At 32.7% G+C, this 20,753-nt stretch overlaps 1 protein-coding gene across 1 annotated transcript in view; it reads right to left on the bottom strand.

Annotated features, from left to right (window-relative positions):
* Nucleotides 1-8,402: 8,402 nt before the first annotated feature.
* The window catches only part of LOC142232975 (putative protein phosphatase 2C T23F11.1), a 30,014-nt gene continuing 17,663 nt past the window's right edge, over nt 8,403-20,753 (bottom strand). The window contains exons 2-4 of the mRNA XM_075303705.1: nt 17,693-18,026; nt 17,286-17,619; nt 8,403-9,908 (exon numbers count right to left, since the gene is read on the bottom strand). Coding sequence (XP_075159820.1) covers nt 9,463-9,908; nt 17,286-17,619; nt 17,693-17,977 — 1,065 coding nt within the window. The 5' untranslated portion in view covers nt 17,978-18,026 and the 3' untranslated portion in view covers nt 8,403-9,462. The remainder of the gene's footprint in view (nt 9,909-17,285; nt 17,620-17,692; nt 18,027-20,753) is intronic.

Below are 20,753 nucleotides of genomic sequence, written 5' to 3' on the forward strand. Positions count from 1 at the left end.
CAGATGTCTGTGGTCCAATTACCCCCGCAAAACTAGACGGAAAGAGCTATTACGTAATTTTCATAGACCAATTTACTCATTATTGTGTGTCTTATATATTAACTTACAAGTCTGATGTATATTCTGCTTTTAAAAATTTTGTTGCCAAAAGCGAGGCTCATTTTAATTTGAAAGTTGTTAATTTGTATATTGATAATGGAAGAGAATATTTGTCAAATGAAATGCGCGAGTATTGTACTAATAAAGGCATAAGTTATCACTTGACTGTACCATATACCCCACAATTGAATGGCGTAGCTGAGCGCATGATTAGAACGATTACCGAAAAAGCTCGTCAATGGTAAGCGGTGCAAAATTAGACAAGTCTTTTTGGGGAGAAGCTGTTCTTACAGCAACATATTTGATAAACAGAAGCCCGAGTAAAGCACTAAAAGATTTCTCAAAAACACCGTTTGGAATTTGGCATGGAAAAAAGCCAGCTTTGAAATTTTTGAAAGTATTTGGCTCTACTGTATATGTACATAATAAAAATAGGAAAAGGAAGTTCGATGAAAAATCATCAAAGGCAATACTGGTTGGATATGAGCCAAATGGATATAAATTGTGGGATATGGAAACAGACAAATTTTTTACGGCACGAGATGTAATTGTTGACGAAACTAATATGAAAAATTCCAGAACTCCAGTGGAATTCCGGAATGACAGTACGGAATATGAGCATTGCAAAATCCAGAATGAGAGTACGGATAAAGAATTAGATCAAACACTGAGAGTTGTTATCCCGAATGAGAGTAAGGATATTATGTCAAGTGATTGTGGTACAAAAGAACAGTCTACTGTTGTAGTCCCGAACACCCAGAAAAAAGTGCCTTCGAAACTAAAGGAAAAATTCTTCATCAATATAGTTTATCCATTTTATTTCCATTAAGGTAAATTTTTGTGAGAAATAATAAAATTTACTCGTTTTAGTAAAAAAAATCCTAAACTGTAAGCAGTTAGGAATAGTTCATTAACTAGAATAAGGCATGGAATTTTACTAATACTGTTTTCTTCGCTGGGTATAAGAATTTACTACTGAACAAGAAAATTTTATTCACCGATAACAAAGCATTCGTAAAAATAAACAAAATCCGAACTAAAACCAAGTTTCCTCAAAATTAGTAAAATTTCTTATAAAATGATAATTGCGACTTCCTTTATAATAGAAAGTTTTTCATACATACGAACAACACTTGGCATAGAAAAATATTTTAGTTCATTCGTACTAAGAAGTATGCAATCCTTTCAAAACTTAAGGAAACACACTTGTTAGAATATAGGAAATTTTCCTATATTGCTATTGTTTACCTGTAATCGATACCTGTCATCGTAATCGATATGTTTGCGCGTGGGTGTAATCGATATGTTTGCGCGTGGGTTGTTTTTTAGTTGGAATCGCGTTGTTATGGTATACGGAGAGATTGTTAAAAAATAATATGGTAAAATAATATAATAAGTAACAAAAAAAATATATATAAAAGATTTATTATTTTAAATTAGTGAGAAAAATGTTCGTTTTTTTGAAAATAAATCTATCAATGTTCGTGATGGTGTATAAAGAAAGAAAACACCAGCAGAATAAAAACCCTTTCATTTGTCTTTATTTTGGAATCTTCAATTATCAGGTAATATTCAGCGCTAACCTTTTGTAACAAAAATGGTTTTATTTGTAGGTATTGAAATTGTAAAAGGAGGACAAAATCGTTAGGCAGCAACTTATTAAAAGTGAAAGGTACAAGAAGAAGAAAAAATGCGTTTTGCAGTTGATGACATTACATGGAAATTGGAAATAGTGGAATAATAAACTAATATTTCAAGGCCAATCGATGCTGTTGATTCTTAATAAATATATTCAATATATTAATAAAACATGTCTTTTATTGAAGATAAAATTGCTTATATAAATAAATAAAATTGTATTTAAAAACGAAGGTAAGCAGTTCTAATTATGAAGTAAAAGTTTTACCACAAATATGTAAGATTTGTCCAAATGAATGAAAAAATTTCAATAAACTCATTCCATATATGAATTCAAATCAGTTAAATTTTTTCATTGTGTAGCATAGTGGTAAATAAATATAGGAAAATGTTAACTAATATATGGAATGCATTATACCTAATTTCTACGAAAATCACATCGTTCAAAAAAATAAAAATGTCTTTGGCGCTATACGAAGTTCAACTTTCTTCACAGTAAGTTCATTTTAACTTAAAGAAGGGGTCACTTTTTTCTGGGTGATGGTACCTTTAAGATACCTAAGGACCCTTTTAAGACACTGCCATAATTCTATATTAGACTTGTTACTATAACGGCTCAAAATATTCACCGAAGTACTTAGATCAGGTCTTGTACAAAGCATGATGTACATTAAACAACCAATTAAACTACGACACGGAGCCTCATAGTTTTCATTTGAATTTAAGGCATCATAATTTAGCCTGATCGGAAGAGGACTAGCAACTGATTTGCAATCATTCATTCCAAACTTCACAAGTATTTTGTTAATGTAAGCAGACTGACTCAGAATCAAACTACTATCATTTCGCTCAATCCTCATTCCAATGAAAAATGTAATCTCTTTTAAGTCAGTCATTTTGAATCTATTCATCAAATACTCCTTAAAATTGGTAATGGTTGATTCATTTCCTGAAGCAATAACCAAATCGTCCACATACAGCAGTACATATATATTCTCTGACGACTTGCCTTTGTCAAGAAAATAAATACAACGATCTACAGGTGAGCTAATAAATCCAATATCTTTTAATGCCTTATCGAAAACTTCGAACCAACATCTTGCTGCTTGCTTAAGCCCATATATTGCCTTATTCAGTCTACAAACTTTTCCTTTCTCACATAACAAACCCTGTGGAATCTTCATGTAAATTTCTTCCTTTAAAACACCATTTAGAAAGGCTGTTTTTACATCCATGTGATGAACTTTTAAATTGTACTGGTTAGAAATGGACATCAATATTCGAAAACTGGAAACTCTTGCTACTGGGGCAAACGTCTCATCATAATCAACTAAGTATTCCTGCGTAAAACCCCTTGCCACTAATCTGGCCTTATACCTTACGGGATTCCCAAACTCATCATGTTTTAAACTAAAAATCCACTTGCAATCCACCACATTTGTATTACTAGGCATTGTAACTATTGCCCATGTCTGATTTGAGAAATGAGAATGAAGTTCTTCCTCAATACACCCAGAAAAAAGTGACCCCTTCTTTAAGTTAAAATGAACTTACTGTGAAGAAAGTTGAACTTCGTATAGCGCCAAAGACATTTTTATTTTTTTGAACGATGTGATTTTCGTAGAAATTAGGTATAATGCATTCCATATATTAGTTAACATTTTCCTATATTTATTTACCACTATGCTACAGAATGAAAAAATTTAACTGATTTGAATTCATATATGGAATGAGTTTATTGAAATTTTTTCATTCATTTGGACAAATCTTACATATTTGTGGTAAAACTTTTACTTCATAATTAGAACTGCTTACCTTCGTTTTTAAATACAATTTTATTTATTTATATAAGCAATTTTATCTTCAATAAAAGACATGTTTTATTAATATATTGAATATATTTATTAAGAATCAACAGCATCGATTGGCCTTGAAATATTAGTTTATTATTCCACTATTTCCAATTTCCATGTAATGTCATCAACTGCAAAACGCATTTTTTCTTCTTCTTGTACCTTTCACTTTTAATAAGTTGCTGCCTAACGATTTTGTCCTCCTTTTACAATTTCAATACCTACAAATAAAACCATTTTTGTTACAAAAGGTTAGCGCTGAATATTACCTGATAATTGAAGATTCCAAAATAAAGACAAATGAAAGGGTTTTTATTCTGCTGGTGTTTTCTTTCTTTATACACCATCACGAACATTGATAGATTTATTTTCAAAAAAACGAACATTTTTCTCACTAATTTAAAATAATAAATCTTTTATATATTTTTTTTTTTGTTACTTATTATATTATTTTACCATATTATTTTTTTAACAATCTCTCCGTATACCATAACAACGCGATTCCAACTAAAAAACAACCCACGCGCAAACATATCGATTACACCCACGCGCAAACATATCGATTACGATGACAGGTATCGATTACAGGTAAACAATAGCAATATAGGAAAATTTCCTATATTCTAACAAGTGTGTTTCCTTAAGTTTTGAAAGGATTGCATACTTCTTAGTACGAATGAACTAAAATATTTTTCTATGCCAAGTGTTGTTCGTATGTATGAAAAACTTTCTATTATAAAGGAAGTCGCAATTATCATTTTATAAGAAATTTTACTAATTTTGAGGAAACTTGGTTTTAGTTCGGATTTTGTTTATTTTTACGAATGCTTTGTTATCGGTGAATAAAATTTTCTTGTTCAGTAGTAAATTCTTATACCCAGCGAAGAAAACAGTATTAGTAAAATTCCATGCCTTATTCTAGTTAATGAACTATTCCTAACTGCTTACAGTTTAGGATTTTTTTACTGAAACGAGTAAATTTTATTATTTCTCACAAAAATTTACCTTAATGGAAATAAAATGGATAAACTATATTGATGAAGAATTTTTCCTTTAGTTTCGAAGGCACTTTTTTCTGGGTGATTGATTTGAAATTAGTATATGAGAAGAAATCAGACAGTGCAACCTTGCTCAAAGGTTATGTGGACTCAGATTGGGGTGGAAACGAAAATGATAGAAAGAGCACTACTGGCTTTTTGTTCAAGATGTATGACCATAATTTAATTTGCTGGAATACAAGGAAACAGGCCTCTGTGGCAGCATCCTCAACCGAGGCAGAATACATGGCATTATTTGAAGCAGTACGGGAGGCACGATGGTTGAAGTCTTTGTTGAAAAGTATTGGTATAGATTTGGATGTTCCAATTTTGATTTATGAGGATAATCAAGGATGCTTAAGCATAGCTAATAACCCCTCATGCCACAAAAGATCTAAACATATTGACATCAAATACCACTTTGCTCGAGAACAAGTTGAAAATAAATTAATTAAACTTGAGTTTATTTCCACAGAAAAGCAGATGGCTGACATCTTAACAAAACCTTTGGCGGCCGTTTTCTGGATATGAGAGAACAACTTGGATTAAAATAATTTTAAATATTTTTATTAATTTGGCCTGATTAGGTTTTTCTGGGTTTTCCTAATCCTTGCAGCGAATGCTGGGTCATATGATTATTTTCCCAGAATAAACAACTTGTAATGAATAACGATTTTTTTTCTATTATATTTGAAGTATCCGATATATTTTTGAGGAGGCGTGTTGGAAGTAGCATTGTAATGCTACTGGACAAAAATATATCGGTCTAATATACTTTGCATTATTTTAACTTGCTACTTTAATTTTGAAATTTATTTTTTTCATCAAGTATGCTTTTTGAATATTTTAATTTGAGTTTTCTTCTACTTTTAAATATTGAGTATGACAATAATTTTTATTCATTCTGTTTTAACTTTTGAATTGACAAGTTGTGAGACTAAAATATAAAGACTTAAAAAAACAATTGTTTGTGTGTGTATTCATTTGGAAAATTAGATTGTTCTGGAATTGTAATACTAAGTGAGCCTGATACATCGGGCTGCCACCTAACCTGACCCCAATTTTTTTTTTATTTTTTAAACAGTAGTAGTAACAGTCAAGTAGATTTGTTCCCCAAACTAATATTCTTTTAAATAAAATGAGTGTAAAATATATAGCTCCGATGCTCCGGCCCAGCACTTATTTAAAAAAAGGGCTGTTCAGTTTTTTAGCTCTTGCTCTCGGAGCCCTATGAATAAAGTGCCAAAACGAATGAGCGGCACTGAAAAATAGGCGAGCTAATTTACAGCCTGTATCTGTATGTCGAACGAGCTCTATCGATCGACTGAAATGGAGACAAACAGCTGAATTTATAACCAAAAATTAGCTGTTTCTATGCATTTCAGTCGATCGATAGAGCTGATTCGACATACAGAAACAGGCTGTTAAACGAAAAACTCTTGCTCACACAGCTCTTTCATATCCCATCTGACCACAAAGTTCGTTATCGTATTCGATATAGAAATATTTTCGATTTTCTCTCGAAGAAAACTATCGAGAATGGTTCGAAAAATTTTTCGAAAAACGTTGATCTGTCGTGCTCTTACTGCCAACAAACTCTTCGTTTTCGAAGGCTTGCTAGTGATTCGTTAAAGAAGGTTTCGCGATATCTATAATTGATCGTTAACGAATCTATTTCGAATTCGTTTTCGAGTTCGATAGCATTTCGATTTCGAAGGTTTTCTGTACTGTTTTATTCCCATTATAAGTTGTGTAGTAAAAAAAAATATCAAGTTATAAATATCAATTATAATACAAAATAATATAGATATTAGTGTTGCGAACAAAATACTTAAAATATTTACATTTAGGAATATATATTTAAAGTGATTAAAGGCACTGCATTGACTTCTTTACGCGGAATTTCTTATTAAGCCGGTCGTGACTATGCCATCGAAAAGGACTACAATCAATGAGTAACATTTTCCTGGATACATCTGCAAATTAAACAAGAAAGAAAATTGGTAGTTTTTTAAAAGATATATAAATAAATTACTTACCTCTTTTAGATTCGCTAAGACACTTCACCCGCACTTAACAATTTCTTAAACTGAAATGACTTTTTAATCTCTCAAAAACAAACATGGCGGAACACCAACAAGTAAGCCGAAAAATATTCGTTATTACTTCGAAACAACGAACGTTCGAAATATTTCTATTATCGAACATTTCTCGAATAATGTGCGCATTAATTTATTTCGAAAAATGTTCGCTTTAGCGAACCTTCGCCATTTCTTGGCACTTTGGTCGGGTGGGTGGTGATTTGTGTATTTTTTTGAAATACAAATGACATGAATGGAGACGGGCAAACACGTTGCGAGTTCTTCTGTGACCAATCCAATGAAAGCTCTTAGCAATTTTTCATTATTTAGTGCAACTTTTATTTGCTTCGTCTTTTTTCCATTCTCATCGTATTTTATTTGATGAATTTGTAAAAGATGCCGCTGTAGATTTGAAAGTTTTAATGCTTTCATCGATCGATTACATTTTTTGCAAACAGCTTCTCTCCATTGGTTTGAAAATATGTCCACGGCGAATTATCAATATCCAAAAAAAGTTCTTTGTAGGAAAAATTTCAGTTAATTTCCGTTATTTTAAAGCTTTTCTAAATTTTATATGTAAGCATCAATACCACATATTTCAACAACATCGAGAGCCAGTTATTAGGGAGATGCCACAAATTCTTGATTGTTTTTTCTTTTAATGGGTCTTAGTTGGTTCCATAGACCTTATAATACATAGATGAACCACCATTCTCTTTAAAAAAATGTGTCAGTTCCAAAAATTAATTTTCTGACATTTCGTTTTGATTTTTTCGTAAAGAGTCAGTCCCAAACAATAATTTTCGTGCATTTGCTTTTGTGTTGTTCGTAAAGAGCAATGCTGCTCAAGATTAAATTTCGTATTTTTTTGTTCAAATATGAACTTTTAATATATTAATTTATTTATAAATCCTCTGTTGCAACATCAACGTTCTAATTTTGTGCAAAATTGGCAAACTACAAAAAGGAAAACGAAAGAGATTGTAAGCGTGTTCTTATTTTTCTGGTTTATTCTTAATCTTCGGAACTGTCAAACATAGTTTGACACCCATGGCTCATCTATGTATTATGAGGTCTATGGTTGGTTCTACACTGGACGCTCTACATTTATGCTCATATCCACAATAATTTGCTGACAGTTTATCGAAGAAATTTGTATGGTAAAAGTAAATTTAACGTGCATATTTTTATTTTAAATTGTTTCCCTAGAAAAATGTTTTAACTTTCCAATATGGCATCTCTGTTCTACGAGTTTTTGAAAAGGGCTGCTTGCTCATTACATTGGCACTTGTGAGCGGAGCTGTCTGTCGGCCCGTTCTTTTTAAAAAGTGCCGAGCTTCATATGTGCTCCGGCACTCAAATAAAAAAGGGTTTTTGGTTTTTTCAGCTCATTTTTGAGCAAAATTGAAACACTATTTCTATATAATAAAGCAATTTTCTGGTTGCGCAAAAATGTTTATAGGGAAGTTCTACTACAGAGAACTACTCGAAATTACTTGCTCAGTAAATCTATATTTGATTGTCCGCTTGATTTTCGTAAATAGTGTCAATTATAAACGCTGCTTATTAAAATTTGCACCCTATTTCTACAATATGGGCATATTATTTCATTTATTAACGGATCTTATTAAAAATTGATACAAAGTAATAATCTTTAGTTCCTTTTAAATTATTCATACCATAAAATCAAAAAGTTGTAGTATCAAATCATTTTATTTCCAAATTTCGTTCAAGAATAACAATGGTTGCTGTTAACACAACACACATGGTGTAGTTGTAATAGTTGAATCAGCAAACCAAAATTTAGAAATATTAAAAATCTTTCACTTGGTGTTTTAGGATTTTTACTATTATGAGTCATGCAATTGGTAGATTTGGTAACAACAAAACTTAAATTCAGCCAACAGCTAATAATGTCTGCGGCTACTCTATGAACTTGGTTCAATTAATGGAAATGAAAAATATACGATATAAAAAAAACAATTTCTATTTTCTCTTTTTGGTAAAAGTTTTCGGAAATTGAAATAACAATTTAATATTTTCGATTTACGAGAAACTTATAATATTAATACAATTGTAGATTATATGATTAACAAAATAAATTTATTACAATTTCCTATACAAATTCTAAATTTAAAAATTTTCCAAAACCAAATTAAAATAAGAATTGTTCACAAATTTAATACAAATAAAAATATATATATAGCAATTGGCAAAGAGGAAATACATAAACATATGTTAAGTAACAACGTAGTTATTGCTTCTATACGACACACACTTGTGCAAAATGAAAAGGACTGCATTTGTAAAAGTAGACAATTTTTACTCTGAACAATTTTGAAATAATCTCCCAACATAGTTTTACCTTTCAACGCCATTAGGAGATACGTTTTTGGATAAAATTTATTGTACAAATACCATTATATTTTCCAGGGAAATTGCCGGATTTCTCACATACACTTATCAGGGTGTGTTATACAAATCTACAATATATATATAGGATAATCAAGTTGTTTTTCACTCACGGAAAGTTTACAAAGCTTGAAGGACTAACATTTACGCCTTAATTTTTCTTTTCTTTTTCGTTATAAAATTAAACAAAAAGTTGACAAACGTAAATAATCTTACAAACAAAACTATTATTTAAAGGCAAAACTCCATATACAATTTGGAGCAAGAGGAGGAGACTAAGTGGAGTTCCTTAAGGGTACTACTTTCGTATTTGATACACTGATTTTTTCCCTCACAGAGATGTTATTTCAGATCGAATTCTTCTTCATCTTCATCATCGGGTGATGATGGCACCGATGTTGGTGACTTCTGTTGGTCTGTGGTGATTTCGGTTGCTTTTGGTACTGTTGGTTCTGGCGTCGTTGTGTTGTTCGCCGTGGTAGCTGTCATTACTGCCGACGATGATGAAGCACATCGCGATACCAAGTCCGCATAGGGTTTATTATGAAGAAAGCATACTAAAACAACGGTCATATTATCCCCTCCTAAACCACCCATTTGGCAATCTGGTGCCAAGCAATGATTCATCAGTTCTTCGCAAATCTCTTCTGGATACATGCCCTGGCCGATGCGTGCTCTGCAAAAATTGACTACTTCGTCATTGCTCATCACATCCCAAATGCCATCACAGGCAAGAACAAGGAATTCCCAATCTTCATCGATGGTGCGTGTTTCCACATCGGGATTAGCTAAATATAAAGAAATAAATCAAGCCAAAAAAATTAGTATATTCTCAGTACTTAGAAATAAAAACATTCTGTTTAGATTTAGACGATAAAAAATCTGTTGCGCCGATATTAATGATATGGGATTTTATTATTAGTTGTTCAAACTGGGCTTTTTGGTCAGTTGGTTTTTGTATGAATTAAATAAAACTAATTTATTTCATATTTTACTCAACGTTTTGTTGGTTCTTTCCAACTTCATCAGGAGTGTTTATTGAAAATCCTAGAGGCAAAATTGCACAATTATTTACATTCTTCTATGATGTGTATAATAAGCTCTACTTACAATTAGTTTTTTTTTTTAATAATTAATATAAAACTGGACATCACGACACATATTTTAATTATAATTAATAATAATAAGTAAAATTATTGCAGCGAACCCCCTTATACTAATATCACAGAACTGAACACTTTAAAATATTGCAACTTGTATCTTCCTTTGTGTTAATGGATGTTTTTATTCTCTCTTGTATGCGTAGGCTCTCTAGTGTGCATCTCTTATTTTCGATCTTCTCTTTGTCCAATATTTTCACATTCTTCAAATCTGCAATGTTTCCATACTCTTTTACATGTTGTGCCAAAGCTGTGCTTAGCTTGCCTTTGTTTATGTCTGCTTCATGTTCACTCAGGTAAACTACTTTGTTTATTAGGGTTTTCGCCGGGTTTATTTTCATTGATTTTGGTTGAGTAGAGAAATAATTTATCATTCGTCCTGATGCCGTTTTTTTCGTATACCAATCGGTTATAATTTTACTATTATCTGATGATCTTCATAAACGACAATACAATAACAATAGCTTACAATTCCAATGAAACACTTCGTGCAATATTTTCAAGAGAAAAGAAAAAGACAGAAAAACTACAACAAAACAATGTGGTATATGAAGTGACATGTATAGGCAAAGAAGGGGAGAAGTGCAACAAAGTTCATGTTGGTACCACTCGCAGAATGCTTGCCGTTAGAATGAGTGAACATGAAGCAGACATAAACAAAGGCAAGCTAAGCACAGCTTTGGCACAACATGTAAAAGAGTATAGCCACATTGCAGATTTGAAGAATGTGAAAATATTGGACAAAGAGAAGATCGAAAATAAGAGATACACACTAGAGAGCCTACAAGAGAGAATAAAAACATCCACAAACACAAAGGAAGATAAAGACAATACAAAGCGACGTTATTCAGTTGCAATATTTTAAAGTGTTCAGTTCTGTGATATTATTTAGTATAAGGGGTTTCGCTGCAATAATTTTACTTATTACTATTAATTATTATTAAAATATGTGTCGTGATGTCCAGTTTTATATTAATTAATAAGAAAATGTAACACTAATTGTAAGTAGAGCTTATTATACACATCATAGAAGAATGTAAACAATTGTGCAATTTTGTCTCTAGGAGTTTCAATAAACACTCCTGATGAAGTTGGAAAGAAAATATGAAATATGTAAATTAGTTTTATTTAATTCATACAAAAACCAACTGACCAAAAATCCCAGTTTTAACAACTATAATAATAAAATTTAAACATACGGTCACAATACATATAGATATGGGATTTAATTCAATACTAATTTAAGGCAGTGAAGGAAGTACATAACAGTTTAAAGCAAAAAAAAGTAATTATAACTTTCACCATCGTGGTAGTATAGGGTATTAATTTTTGAAACATAAAATACATTTTTAAACATAAAATCAATTTCTTGGACCGCCTGACATAGAACATTCACAGGAGCTTTGTAATGTCCCAGTCAGAAATTTACGATGGTTATAAATATTGAGCGTTGTTGGAAGCCAACGTTGAAACAACGCTTGCTAAACAAATTAATTTACGGTTTTTAAATAGTACATTTTCCATAAAATTATCGTTGAAAATTCATGTTCCATCAATGTCCAATGGTTTTTAATGAGTAATGGAGGTATTATTGTTGATAGGAATTGATTCATAATAGGATAATGTTCCTTTATCATATAAAGTGAATATGTACATTAACAGTGAAACCACTAGGAACAACAATTTTGGTTAATTTTACAAATGAGGCAATTGTAGAAAGTTTTAACTAAACTAAACGCTGACATCACGCCAAAACCCAAATATAAGTACTTATATATCGACTAATTGAAGAAATTTTGTTAGACATAATCACTTTTTTCACATGTTAAGGTGAGTATTAACTTCGAGTTTAGCCGCTTAAATCGATAAAGTGAAAACTAAATCAGTAAGAAAAATGCATAAAATTATACATATTTGTTGCAAATTTTATTATAACATGATGGGGAAAAGCCCAAAGCAAATTTTCACAAAGTTTGTATTCCTTAAAATGGATTATTAAGAAAAGTAATCGTGAAAAAATGACGTTTTTAGCGCCTAAACTCGAACTTAATACCCACCTTTAAAGAAAAGTTCATTGTTTGAAGGAAAAAATTGGAGTTCAGTATTGCAAGAATGTTCTTTTGGTGCATTTGGGGTAAAATGGATAAATCCTTTGGCGCATTTGGGGTAAAATGTACAAATCTTAAGAAATTCTGAACTGTTTTGTTTGAAATATTTATAGGAAATAATAAAGGCACTAAAATCGCAAATTTTTCACGATTACATTTCTTTAATAATCCATTTTAAGGAATACAAACTTTGTGAAAATTTGCTTTGGGCTATCCCCATCAAGATATAAAGAAATCTGCAACAAATATGTATACTTTTATGCCTTTTTTACTGATTTATGGCGATTTCGATTGGGAAAAAATGTGCAACATTCTCGAAATTGATTGCCAAATATGAAGGACATTGTCATAGATGTTGGATCCTGTATCCCTCACAACATTATGAATTACCAATAACTTTGAAATTATACTATAATTTGAGAGAAAATACAATGAGGAAAAAAGTAGTGTAACACCACGGCAACATATTTTTTGCGAAACGAAAACGCCCTTAGTTTTCACTTTAGCGATTTAAGCGGCTAAACTCGAAGTTAATACTCACCTAACATGTGAAAAAAAGTAATTATGTCTAACAAAATTTCTTTAATTAGTCGATAAATAAGTACTTATATTTGGGTTTTGGCGTGATGTCAGCGTTTAGTTCAGTTAAAACTTTATACAATTGCCTCATTTGTAAAATTAACCAAAATTGTTCCTAGTGGTTTCACTGTTAATGTACATATTCACTTTATATGATAAAGGAACATTATCCTATTATAAATCAATTCATATCAACAAGGTAATAAAATATGAACTCTGTAATAATTTACTAATCATTTTTTTTTATAGATTTTTTGTTAAACAGATTTGAAAATGAGACTGAGGCTACAATTCTGACAAAAACAAGCCGTTGGTTTGCCTCTACTAGAGACAGGGCTGGAGGAAGATCAGAAGGTATATGACCTTGACGTAATATAATCATTTTTGACCATATTATTAGAAGATTTTTTTACCAATTAGAAATGTCAATCTTAATCTTAATTATGTATTTTGCCTATTAATTGTTAATTGTTAAGTTTTCTGATGTTCCTTTGTAAAGTGTAAAACACTAATTTTGTTTTGTTTCAATAGCGGTTTTAAGGTACTGTAAAATTATAATTCTAACCCTCCTAAAACAATTGGAAAGACGTATGAAATGTTGTTTTTCAGTGCTTTTTAATGGTTGTAAAAACCATCGATACACCGTATAACGATGTTATCATTTTGGGGTTGTCAAAGCGTTCGGTAAACCATCGGAAAAGCGTATAAAATATTGTTTTCATGACGCTTTGAAAACGTTGTTAAATACAATCGATACACCGTGGAATGATGTTATCAATTTGGGGTTGTAACAACGCTTTTTCCCACCGTGTATCAACCGTTCACAACGCTTTTACAACGCTTTTCCGATGGTTTTTTTCTGACTGGGGTGTTATTGATCAGTGGAAACGGTTAAAAAAGTGTCGACTTCGTTACAAAATGGTTTAGGAGGACGTTCGGTTATGAAAGAACAAGTACACATTTTTAAAACTATCCTCGTACATTCATATATCTATACACAGGAAAAATTTCACGAAATTTTTTTCAATTAAAGTCTTAATTGATTTCTAAAAAATAAAAAAATTAATCACAAACATTAACAGTATCAATTAATTTTTTAATTGGATCAAATAATTTTTAATTGACTTTCAATTAATTTTTTAATTGATACTATCATTTCTGTGATTGCAGACATTTCAATTAAAAATTAATTGGATCAATCAATTTCGTGATTGAAGACAAAAAAATATTTTTTTGTGTGCACTTAGCAATGGGACTTTCTGACTCAATTTTTGTACGCAGACCTGAGGGTGAATGAATGTGGGTGTGTATAGCAGATTCAGCGTAAAATGTGTATTATACATTATTTTTTTTTTCCTGTATTATAAAGGGTGATTTGTTAAGAGCTTGACAACTTTTTTTTTTAAAAAAACGCATAAAATTTGCAAAATCTCATCGGTTCTTTATTTGAAACGTTAGATTGGTCCATGACATTTACTTTTTGAAGATAATTTCATTTAAATGTTGACCACGGCTGCGTCTTAGGTGGTCCATTCGGAAAGTCCAATTTTGGGCAACTTTTTCGAGCATTTCGGCCGGAATAGCCCGAATTTCTTCGGAAATGTTGTCTTCCAAAGCTGGAATAGTTGCTGGCTTATTTCTGTAGACTTTAGACTTGACGTAGCCCCACAAAAAATAGTCTAAAGGCGTCAAATCGCATGATCTTGGTGGCCAACTTACCGGTCCATTTCTTGAGATGAATTGTTCTCCGAAGTTTTCCCTCAAAATGGCCATAGAATCGCGAGCTGTGTGGCATGTAGCGCCATCTTGTTGAAACCACATGTCAACCAAGTTCAGTTCTTCCATTTTTGGCAACAAAAAGTTTGTTAGCATCGAACGATAGCGATCGCCATTCACCGTAACGTTGCGTCCAACAGCATCTTTGAAAAAATACGGTCCAATGATTCCACCAGCGTACAAACCACACCAAACAGTGCATTTTTCGGGATGCATGGGCAGTTCTTGAACGGCTTCTGGTTGCTCTTCACTCCAAATGCGGCAATTTTGCTTATTTACGTAGCCATTCAACCAGAAATGAGCCTCATCGCTGAACAAAATTTGTCGATAAAAAATCGGATTTTCTGCCAACTTTTCTAGGGCCCATTCACTGAAAATTCGACGTTGTGGCTCGTTAGTAAGTCTATTCATGATGAAATGTCAAAGCATACTGAGCATCTTTCTCTTTGACACCATGTCTGAAATCCCACGTGATCTGTCAAATACTAATGCATGAAAATCCTAACCTCAAAAGAATCACCCTTTATTGTTTGAATGAGGAGGAGCGAAGCATAACATTAAATCAGATGACGGGCGCCTGTGAAAATTTGATTATTATAAAAAATATTATAAATACCCGCACAATAGATTTAATTCCGGTAGTATGCATTATTTAATTTTCATTCATATGTTTTTTCCTTTTGAACTATCCAGAAAGGGGGTGAGGTGTGCGAAACAAAGTCGTTTTCAATAATCAATGGATCCAATAAAAAGTTATTTTTTTTTAGAATAGTACCATGACGGACTAGTGTCGCACGATTGACACCAAATACAGTAAAAACGATCCTTCGGCCGTTATGATGTGATGGGCTGGAGAGCACAAAAAGAATTGTATGTTAGCCTGATATCAATACAGGCAGTTTTTACGTTCAAATGAATTACAATTACGAGCTTTCTGGACAATAAGATGAAGGAATTGGTTTTATTAAGTTACAGAGAAGAAAATACCCGATCCTAGTCTATAAAAGCATATCTATACATGTTTCATCACTAGCTACAGCGAATTTATATAGCCTCATGATAATTTGTATGTTCCGGGTAAGCTCGGAAACGGCTGAAACGATTTACTTTAAACTTTCAGAGAACGTAGATGGTGATCATATGGTGAAAATAGGGTACTTTTTGATATCTGGTCGGGGACATCCATCTTGTCCGACTTTTTTAAAATTAGGCCAAAGTGGTCCGATTTGCTTGAAATTTTCAAGGAAAATTTGGGTTGGCGTTTAGACAAAGGTCTACCAATTTATTTTTTTATATTTGGTCGGGGAGCGGACCTCCCCTTTGCCCGTTTTTTTTAAGTACAGTGAAAAGTAATAAATTAAGTACAGTGAAAAAATTAAACTTCTCCGCTTTACTTCAAATTTACAGAGGACGTGGGGGTAGATTATATTATTAATACGGGGTACAAGATTTTTTAATATTTGGACGCGGAGGGGGACTTGTCCTCTCCCGCTCTTTTGGAAATTTTACCTAAATTCTCCTATTCGGGGGTACCCGATTTTTTAATATTTAGACGGGGAGGATGACCTCCCCCTTGCCCACCCTTTTGGCATTTGGACCTAAATTCTCTTATTTGCTTGAAATGCTTAGCTAAGGTTGGACGTGGCGTCTAGACCAAGATCCGCTACTCTATTTTCCGAAATCTGGTCGGGGAGGAGACTTCTCCCTTGCCCGACTTTTTTTTAAGCACACTTAAAAAACTTAAGTTCTCCGATTTAATTGAGTTCGTGGGGAGGAGGTTATGAAGTTAAATAAGGTACCTGCTTTTTAAATATTTGCACGGGCAAGGAGCCTGAAAGTTGGACTAAAGTTCTCCCATTTACAAAATAGACAGAATTCCACTATTTTATTTTTCTATATTTGGACGGCGAGAGTGACCTCCCCTTACCCGAAATTTTGCAACTTCAAGAAAATTTCCCCGATATTTTGGAAATTTCAGACATATATAGTGGGGGACGTCTCTTTTTTAAAACAATAGAGCAAAATCTACTCCGATTTACTTGAAATTTAGAGGGAGAAGGTTAGTGAATGAATATATGGTAAGTGATGATATTGAGAACAATATTTTGTTGAAAATTGAAAATGAAAGATAAATGCTTCCGGGTGATCACAACATTTTTTCAACTGTGGTTTATTTCTCTTGAAGTGGTGCCACCCATAGCATTATTAGTCGTTCAACAGAATTTTCACTTATTTTTAAGGATGATTTCAGTAAGGTTCAGAATGCATAAAGCTGTGAAGATTGGTATGGCAGAAGACATTTTTGGTCAAATCAAAAATCGAGTTGATCATACATCTAAATTTTGCTACACGATTTCAGCTAATCGATTAATCGTAAAAGTGGAGGTTTGGGACAATACCTTGTGATATTCATAAATCAGCCCGATCGATCTCGTATTGAATGTCTGGAGCAATTTCCATTTAGTTGCCATTTCTTAACGATAATTTAAATATCAAATTCCTACAAATTCGAGATTTTTTATTTTAATACTTAGCAACATACCTGTTACAATTTGATCTTCTGGAGATTTTTTTTGATTTCGTTTAAAAACAAAATCGCCCAAAGCTCGCGATAAAGCCAGATTTCCATTGACACGGTTAAATTCAACCCAGCCACCTGCTTCATTGATACGTTTCGTTTCGGCTTCGTTATTTGGTTTATGATCCATTGATAAAGTCTCTACTTTTCCATTGATACACGCGACAGCACGTGAGTCGCCAGCATTGGCACAATATAAACGGTTATCTTTTATCAATACTACGACCGCAGTTGAACCAGCCATCTGTTCGCCCCAAGATTCTTTGTAAAGCATTTCATAATCTATATCCAAAAAGGCCTACAAATATAACAAACAAAAATACATATTAGATATGCTGACAGATATCTAATGCTTTGATGAATGGACCTACCTGTTTTAAAGCCACCACAATGTCATCCATATGGTACTCCGGCCTTCGCAGCAGAAATTTGTGTAAATGTTTTCCAGCGTATTGTGCCACTGTTGCACCGCCATGACCATCGTAAACGGCAAAAAATGATGCACCCGGATCGTTAGGCAATGATAAAATGTGTGTGTGAGAATCTTCCATGTTTATACGCCACCCCTGCATGCAGCTAGATCCCACTCTGTATAATTCATTTTGGCAATATGAGGATTCCTTGGCGGTATTTGGTTCTGATAATGTTTGACCCATATTTTATTTGTTGTTTGGGGAGTTTTATAGCAATAGAAATTTTCTTTTTCTGTAAATGAAACGAAATTATTTTCTTTATTGTATTGACTTATAGGCCCAAGAAGTGGTAGTCTTTTTATTTGTATATATATTTTCGAAAACAAAAGGTGGTTATTCAAGTGATTCCTTTCTTTTTTGTTTTTAAGTACAACAAAAAGACTTTCTTATCAATAGAACATTGATAACACAAAGAAAAGCGCAAAAAGAAAGAAAAAATGTGTACAATAGTATAAAAAAAAAAACGTAGATCGTGATGGGGGAATGTCTTTCTCGGATGATTCACAAAATATATATATATATATCTATTTTTACAGACTCTAAAATACGTAACTAAAACTAAATAATAAGGATCAATAGTTTTGCAGTTATCATTGCGTTTATACTTTGATCATTTCTAAGTATGCAAATTTACTTAGTAAGAAATTTTAATATGCTTAAGTTGATTGCAGTATGTGTATACTGAATTCCATTTTAAAATATAATGCGTATTTTCTAATTGAAATTTTGGACGAAGCTGTAAGAGTTGAAACGAAGTTATAAATAAAATATATATAAAATTTGTCTAATTTTTGTCAAATTGCTCCTTTATTCTGAATCTGCCAGTCGAACAACATATTGTTTGGAGTACGTTCCAAGTCGTTGATTCTGAATTGATCGACACAAATATCGCAAGCAACAATATTTATGACAGATACATTTTCATACACTGATTTAAAAAAGCCTTTATATAGGTACATTATTTTTTTTATAAAAAACGATACTTATATTGACTTTAATAATAACCACTAGATAGGTCGAAAAATCGACAAGGCTGTATCTTATGTAGACTCCGCCATGGATTGAGTACAAAGTTCTACTAAAGACTGTCATAACCAAGTGAATTATTTGGCCGGTGGTAACATTGTCTTACATATAAAATCCGAACTATTGTTTATTTGTTTGTATGTTCCGGGTGAACTCGGAAACGGCTAAATCGATTTACTTGAAGTTTTCAGAGAACTTTCCCTTTGCACGACTTTTTGAAAATTGAAGAAAAGTTCTTGAAATTTCAGGGAAGTTTAAGTTTGTCGCTGGACAAAAGAGCTATACTGTGTTTTTCGATATTTGCACGACTTTTTGAAAATTGAAGAAAAGTTCTTGAAATTTCAAAGAAGTTTAGGTTTGTCTCTGGACAAAAAAGCTCTACTGTGTTTTTCGATATTTTATCGGCAAAGTGAGGAATCTAAACTTCTCAGATTTACTTCAAATTTACAGGAAACGTGAGTCAATGAATGCAGGGTAGGTGATTTTTCGATAGATGGTCAAGGAGTATAATCTCCTCCTTGCAGGATTTTTTAAAAATTTAAAGATTTCAGATCTTCTTGAAACTTCTCTGCTTTACTTGAAAATTACTGGGAACTGTAGAGGGGGACATCTTCCCCCTCTTATTATACCCTGTACCTGTGGTACAGGGTATAATAAGTTTGTGCATTTGTATGTAACGCCAAGAAGGAGTAATCATAGACCAACCTTTTAGTATACGGATCGGCTTAGAATTAAATTCTGAGTCGATTTAGCGATGTCCGTGAAATCGGTTCAGATTTGGATATATCTCCCATATATAGCTTTTGTCCGATTTACACTCATATGACCATAGAGGCCAATTTTTAACTCCGATTTAGTCGAAATTTTGCACAGGGAGTAGAATTAGCATTGTAGCTATGCGTGCCAAATTTGGTTGAAATCGGTTCAGATTTAGGTATAGCTCCCATATATATGTTTTTCTGATTTCGACAAAAATGGTTAAAATACCAACATTTTCCTTGTTAAATCGCCACTGCTTAGTCGAAAAGTTGTAAAAATGACTCTAACTTTTGCCAAGTTTCCTTAAAATTGCTTCAGATTTAAATGTTTCCCATATTTATACCCTTCACCACTACTGTGGTACAGGGTATAATACGTTTGTGCATTTGTATGTAACGCCAAGAAGGAAATGTCTGAGACCCATCGTTTAGTATACCGATCGTCTTAGAATTAAATTCTGAGTCGATTTAGCGATGTCCGTCTGTCTGTCTGTCTGTCTGTCAGTCTGTTGATGTATTTTTGTGTGCAAAGTACAGCTCGCAGTTTTAGTCCGATTGTCCTAAAATTTGGTATAGGGTCCTGTTTCGGCTCAAAGACGATCCCGATTGATTTTGGAAAAAATCGGTTCAGATTTAGATATAGCTGCCATATATATTTTTCACCGATCTGGTCATAATCGGCGTGTATATCAACCGATCTTCCTCAAATTCCGTACATCCGAATATTTTATGAGTCTCGAAAAACTTGCAAAATATCAGCCAAATCGGTTCAGATTTAGATATAGCTCTCATATATAGCTTTCGCCCGATTTACACTCATTTGCCCACAGAGGCCAAGTTTTTGCTCCGATTTAGTTGAAATTTTGCACAGGGAGTATAATTAGCATTGTAGCTATGCGTGCCAAATTTGGTTGAAATCGGTTCAGATTTAGTAGCTCCCATATATAGCTTTCGCCCGATTTACATTCATATGACCACAGAGGCCAATTTTTAACTCCGATTTAGTTGAAATTTTGCACAGGGAGTAGAATTAGCATTGTAGCTATACGTGCCAAATTTGGTTGAAATCGGTTCAGATTTAGATATATCTCCCATATATAGCTTTCGCCCGATTTACACTCATATGACCACAGAGGCCAATTTTTAACTCCGATTTAGTTGTAATTTTGCACTGG

Source organism: Haematobia irritans, chromosome 4, assembly GCF_050003625.1.
Source record: "Haematobia irritans isolate KBUSLIRL chromosome 4, ASM5000362v1, whole genome shotgun sequence".
Lineage (NCBI taxonomy): Eukaryota > Metazoa > Arthropoda > Insecta > Diptera > Muscidae > Haematobia > Haematobia irritans.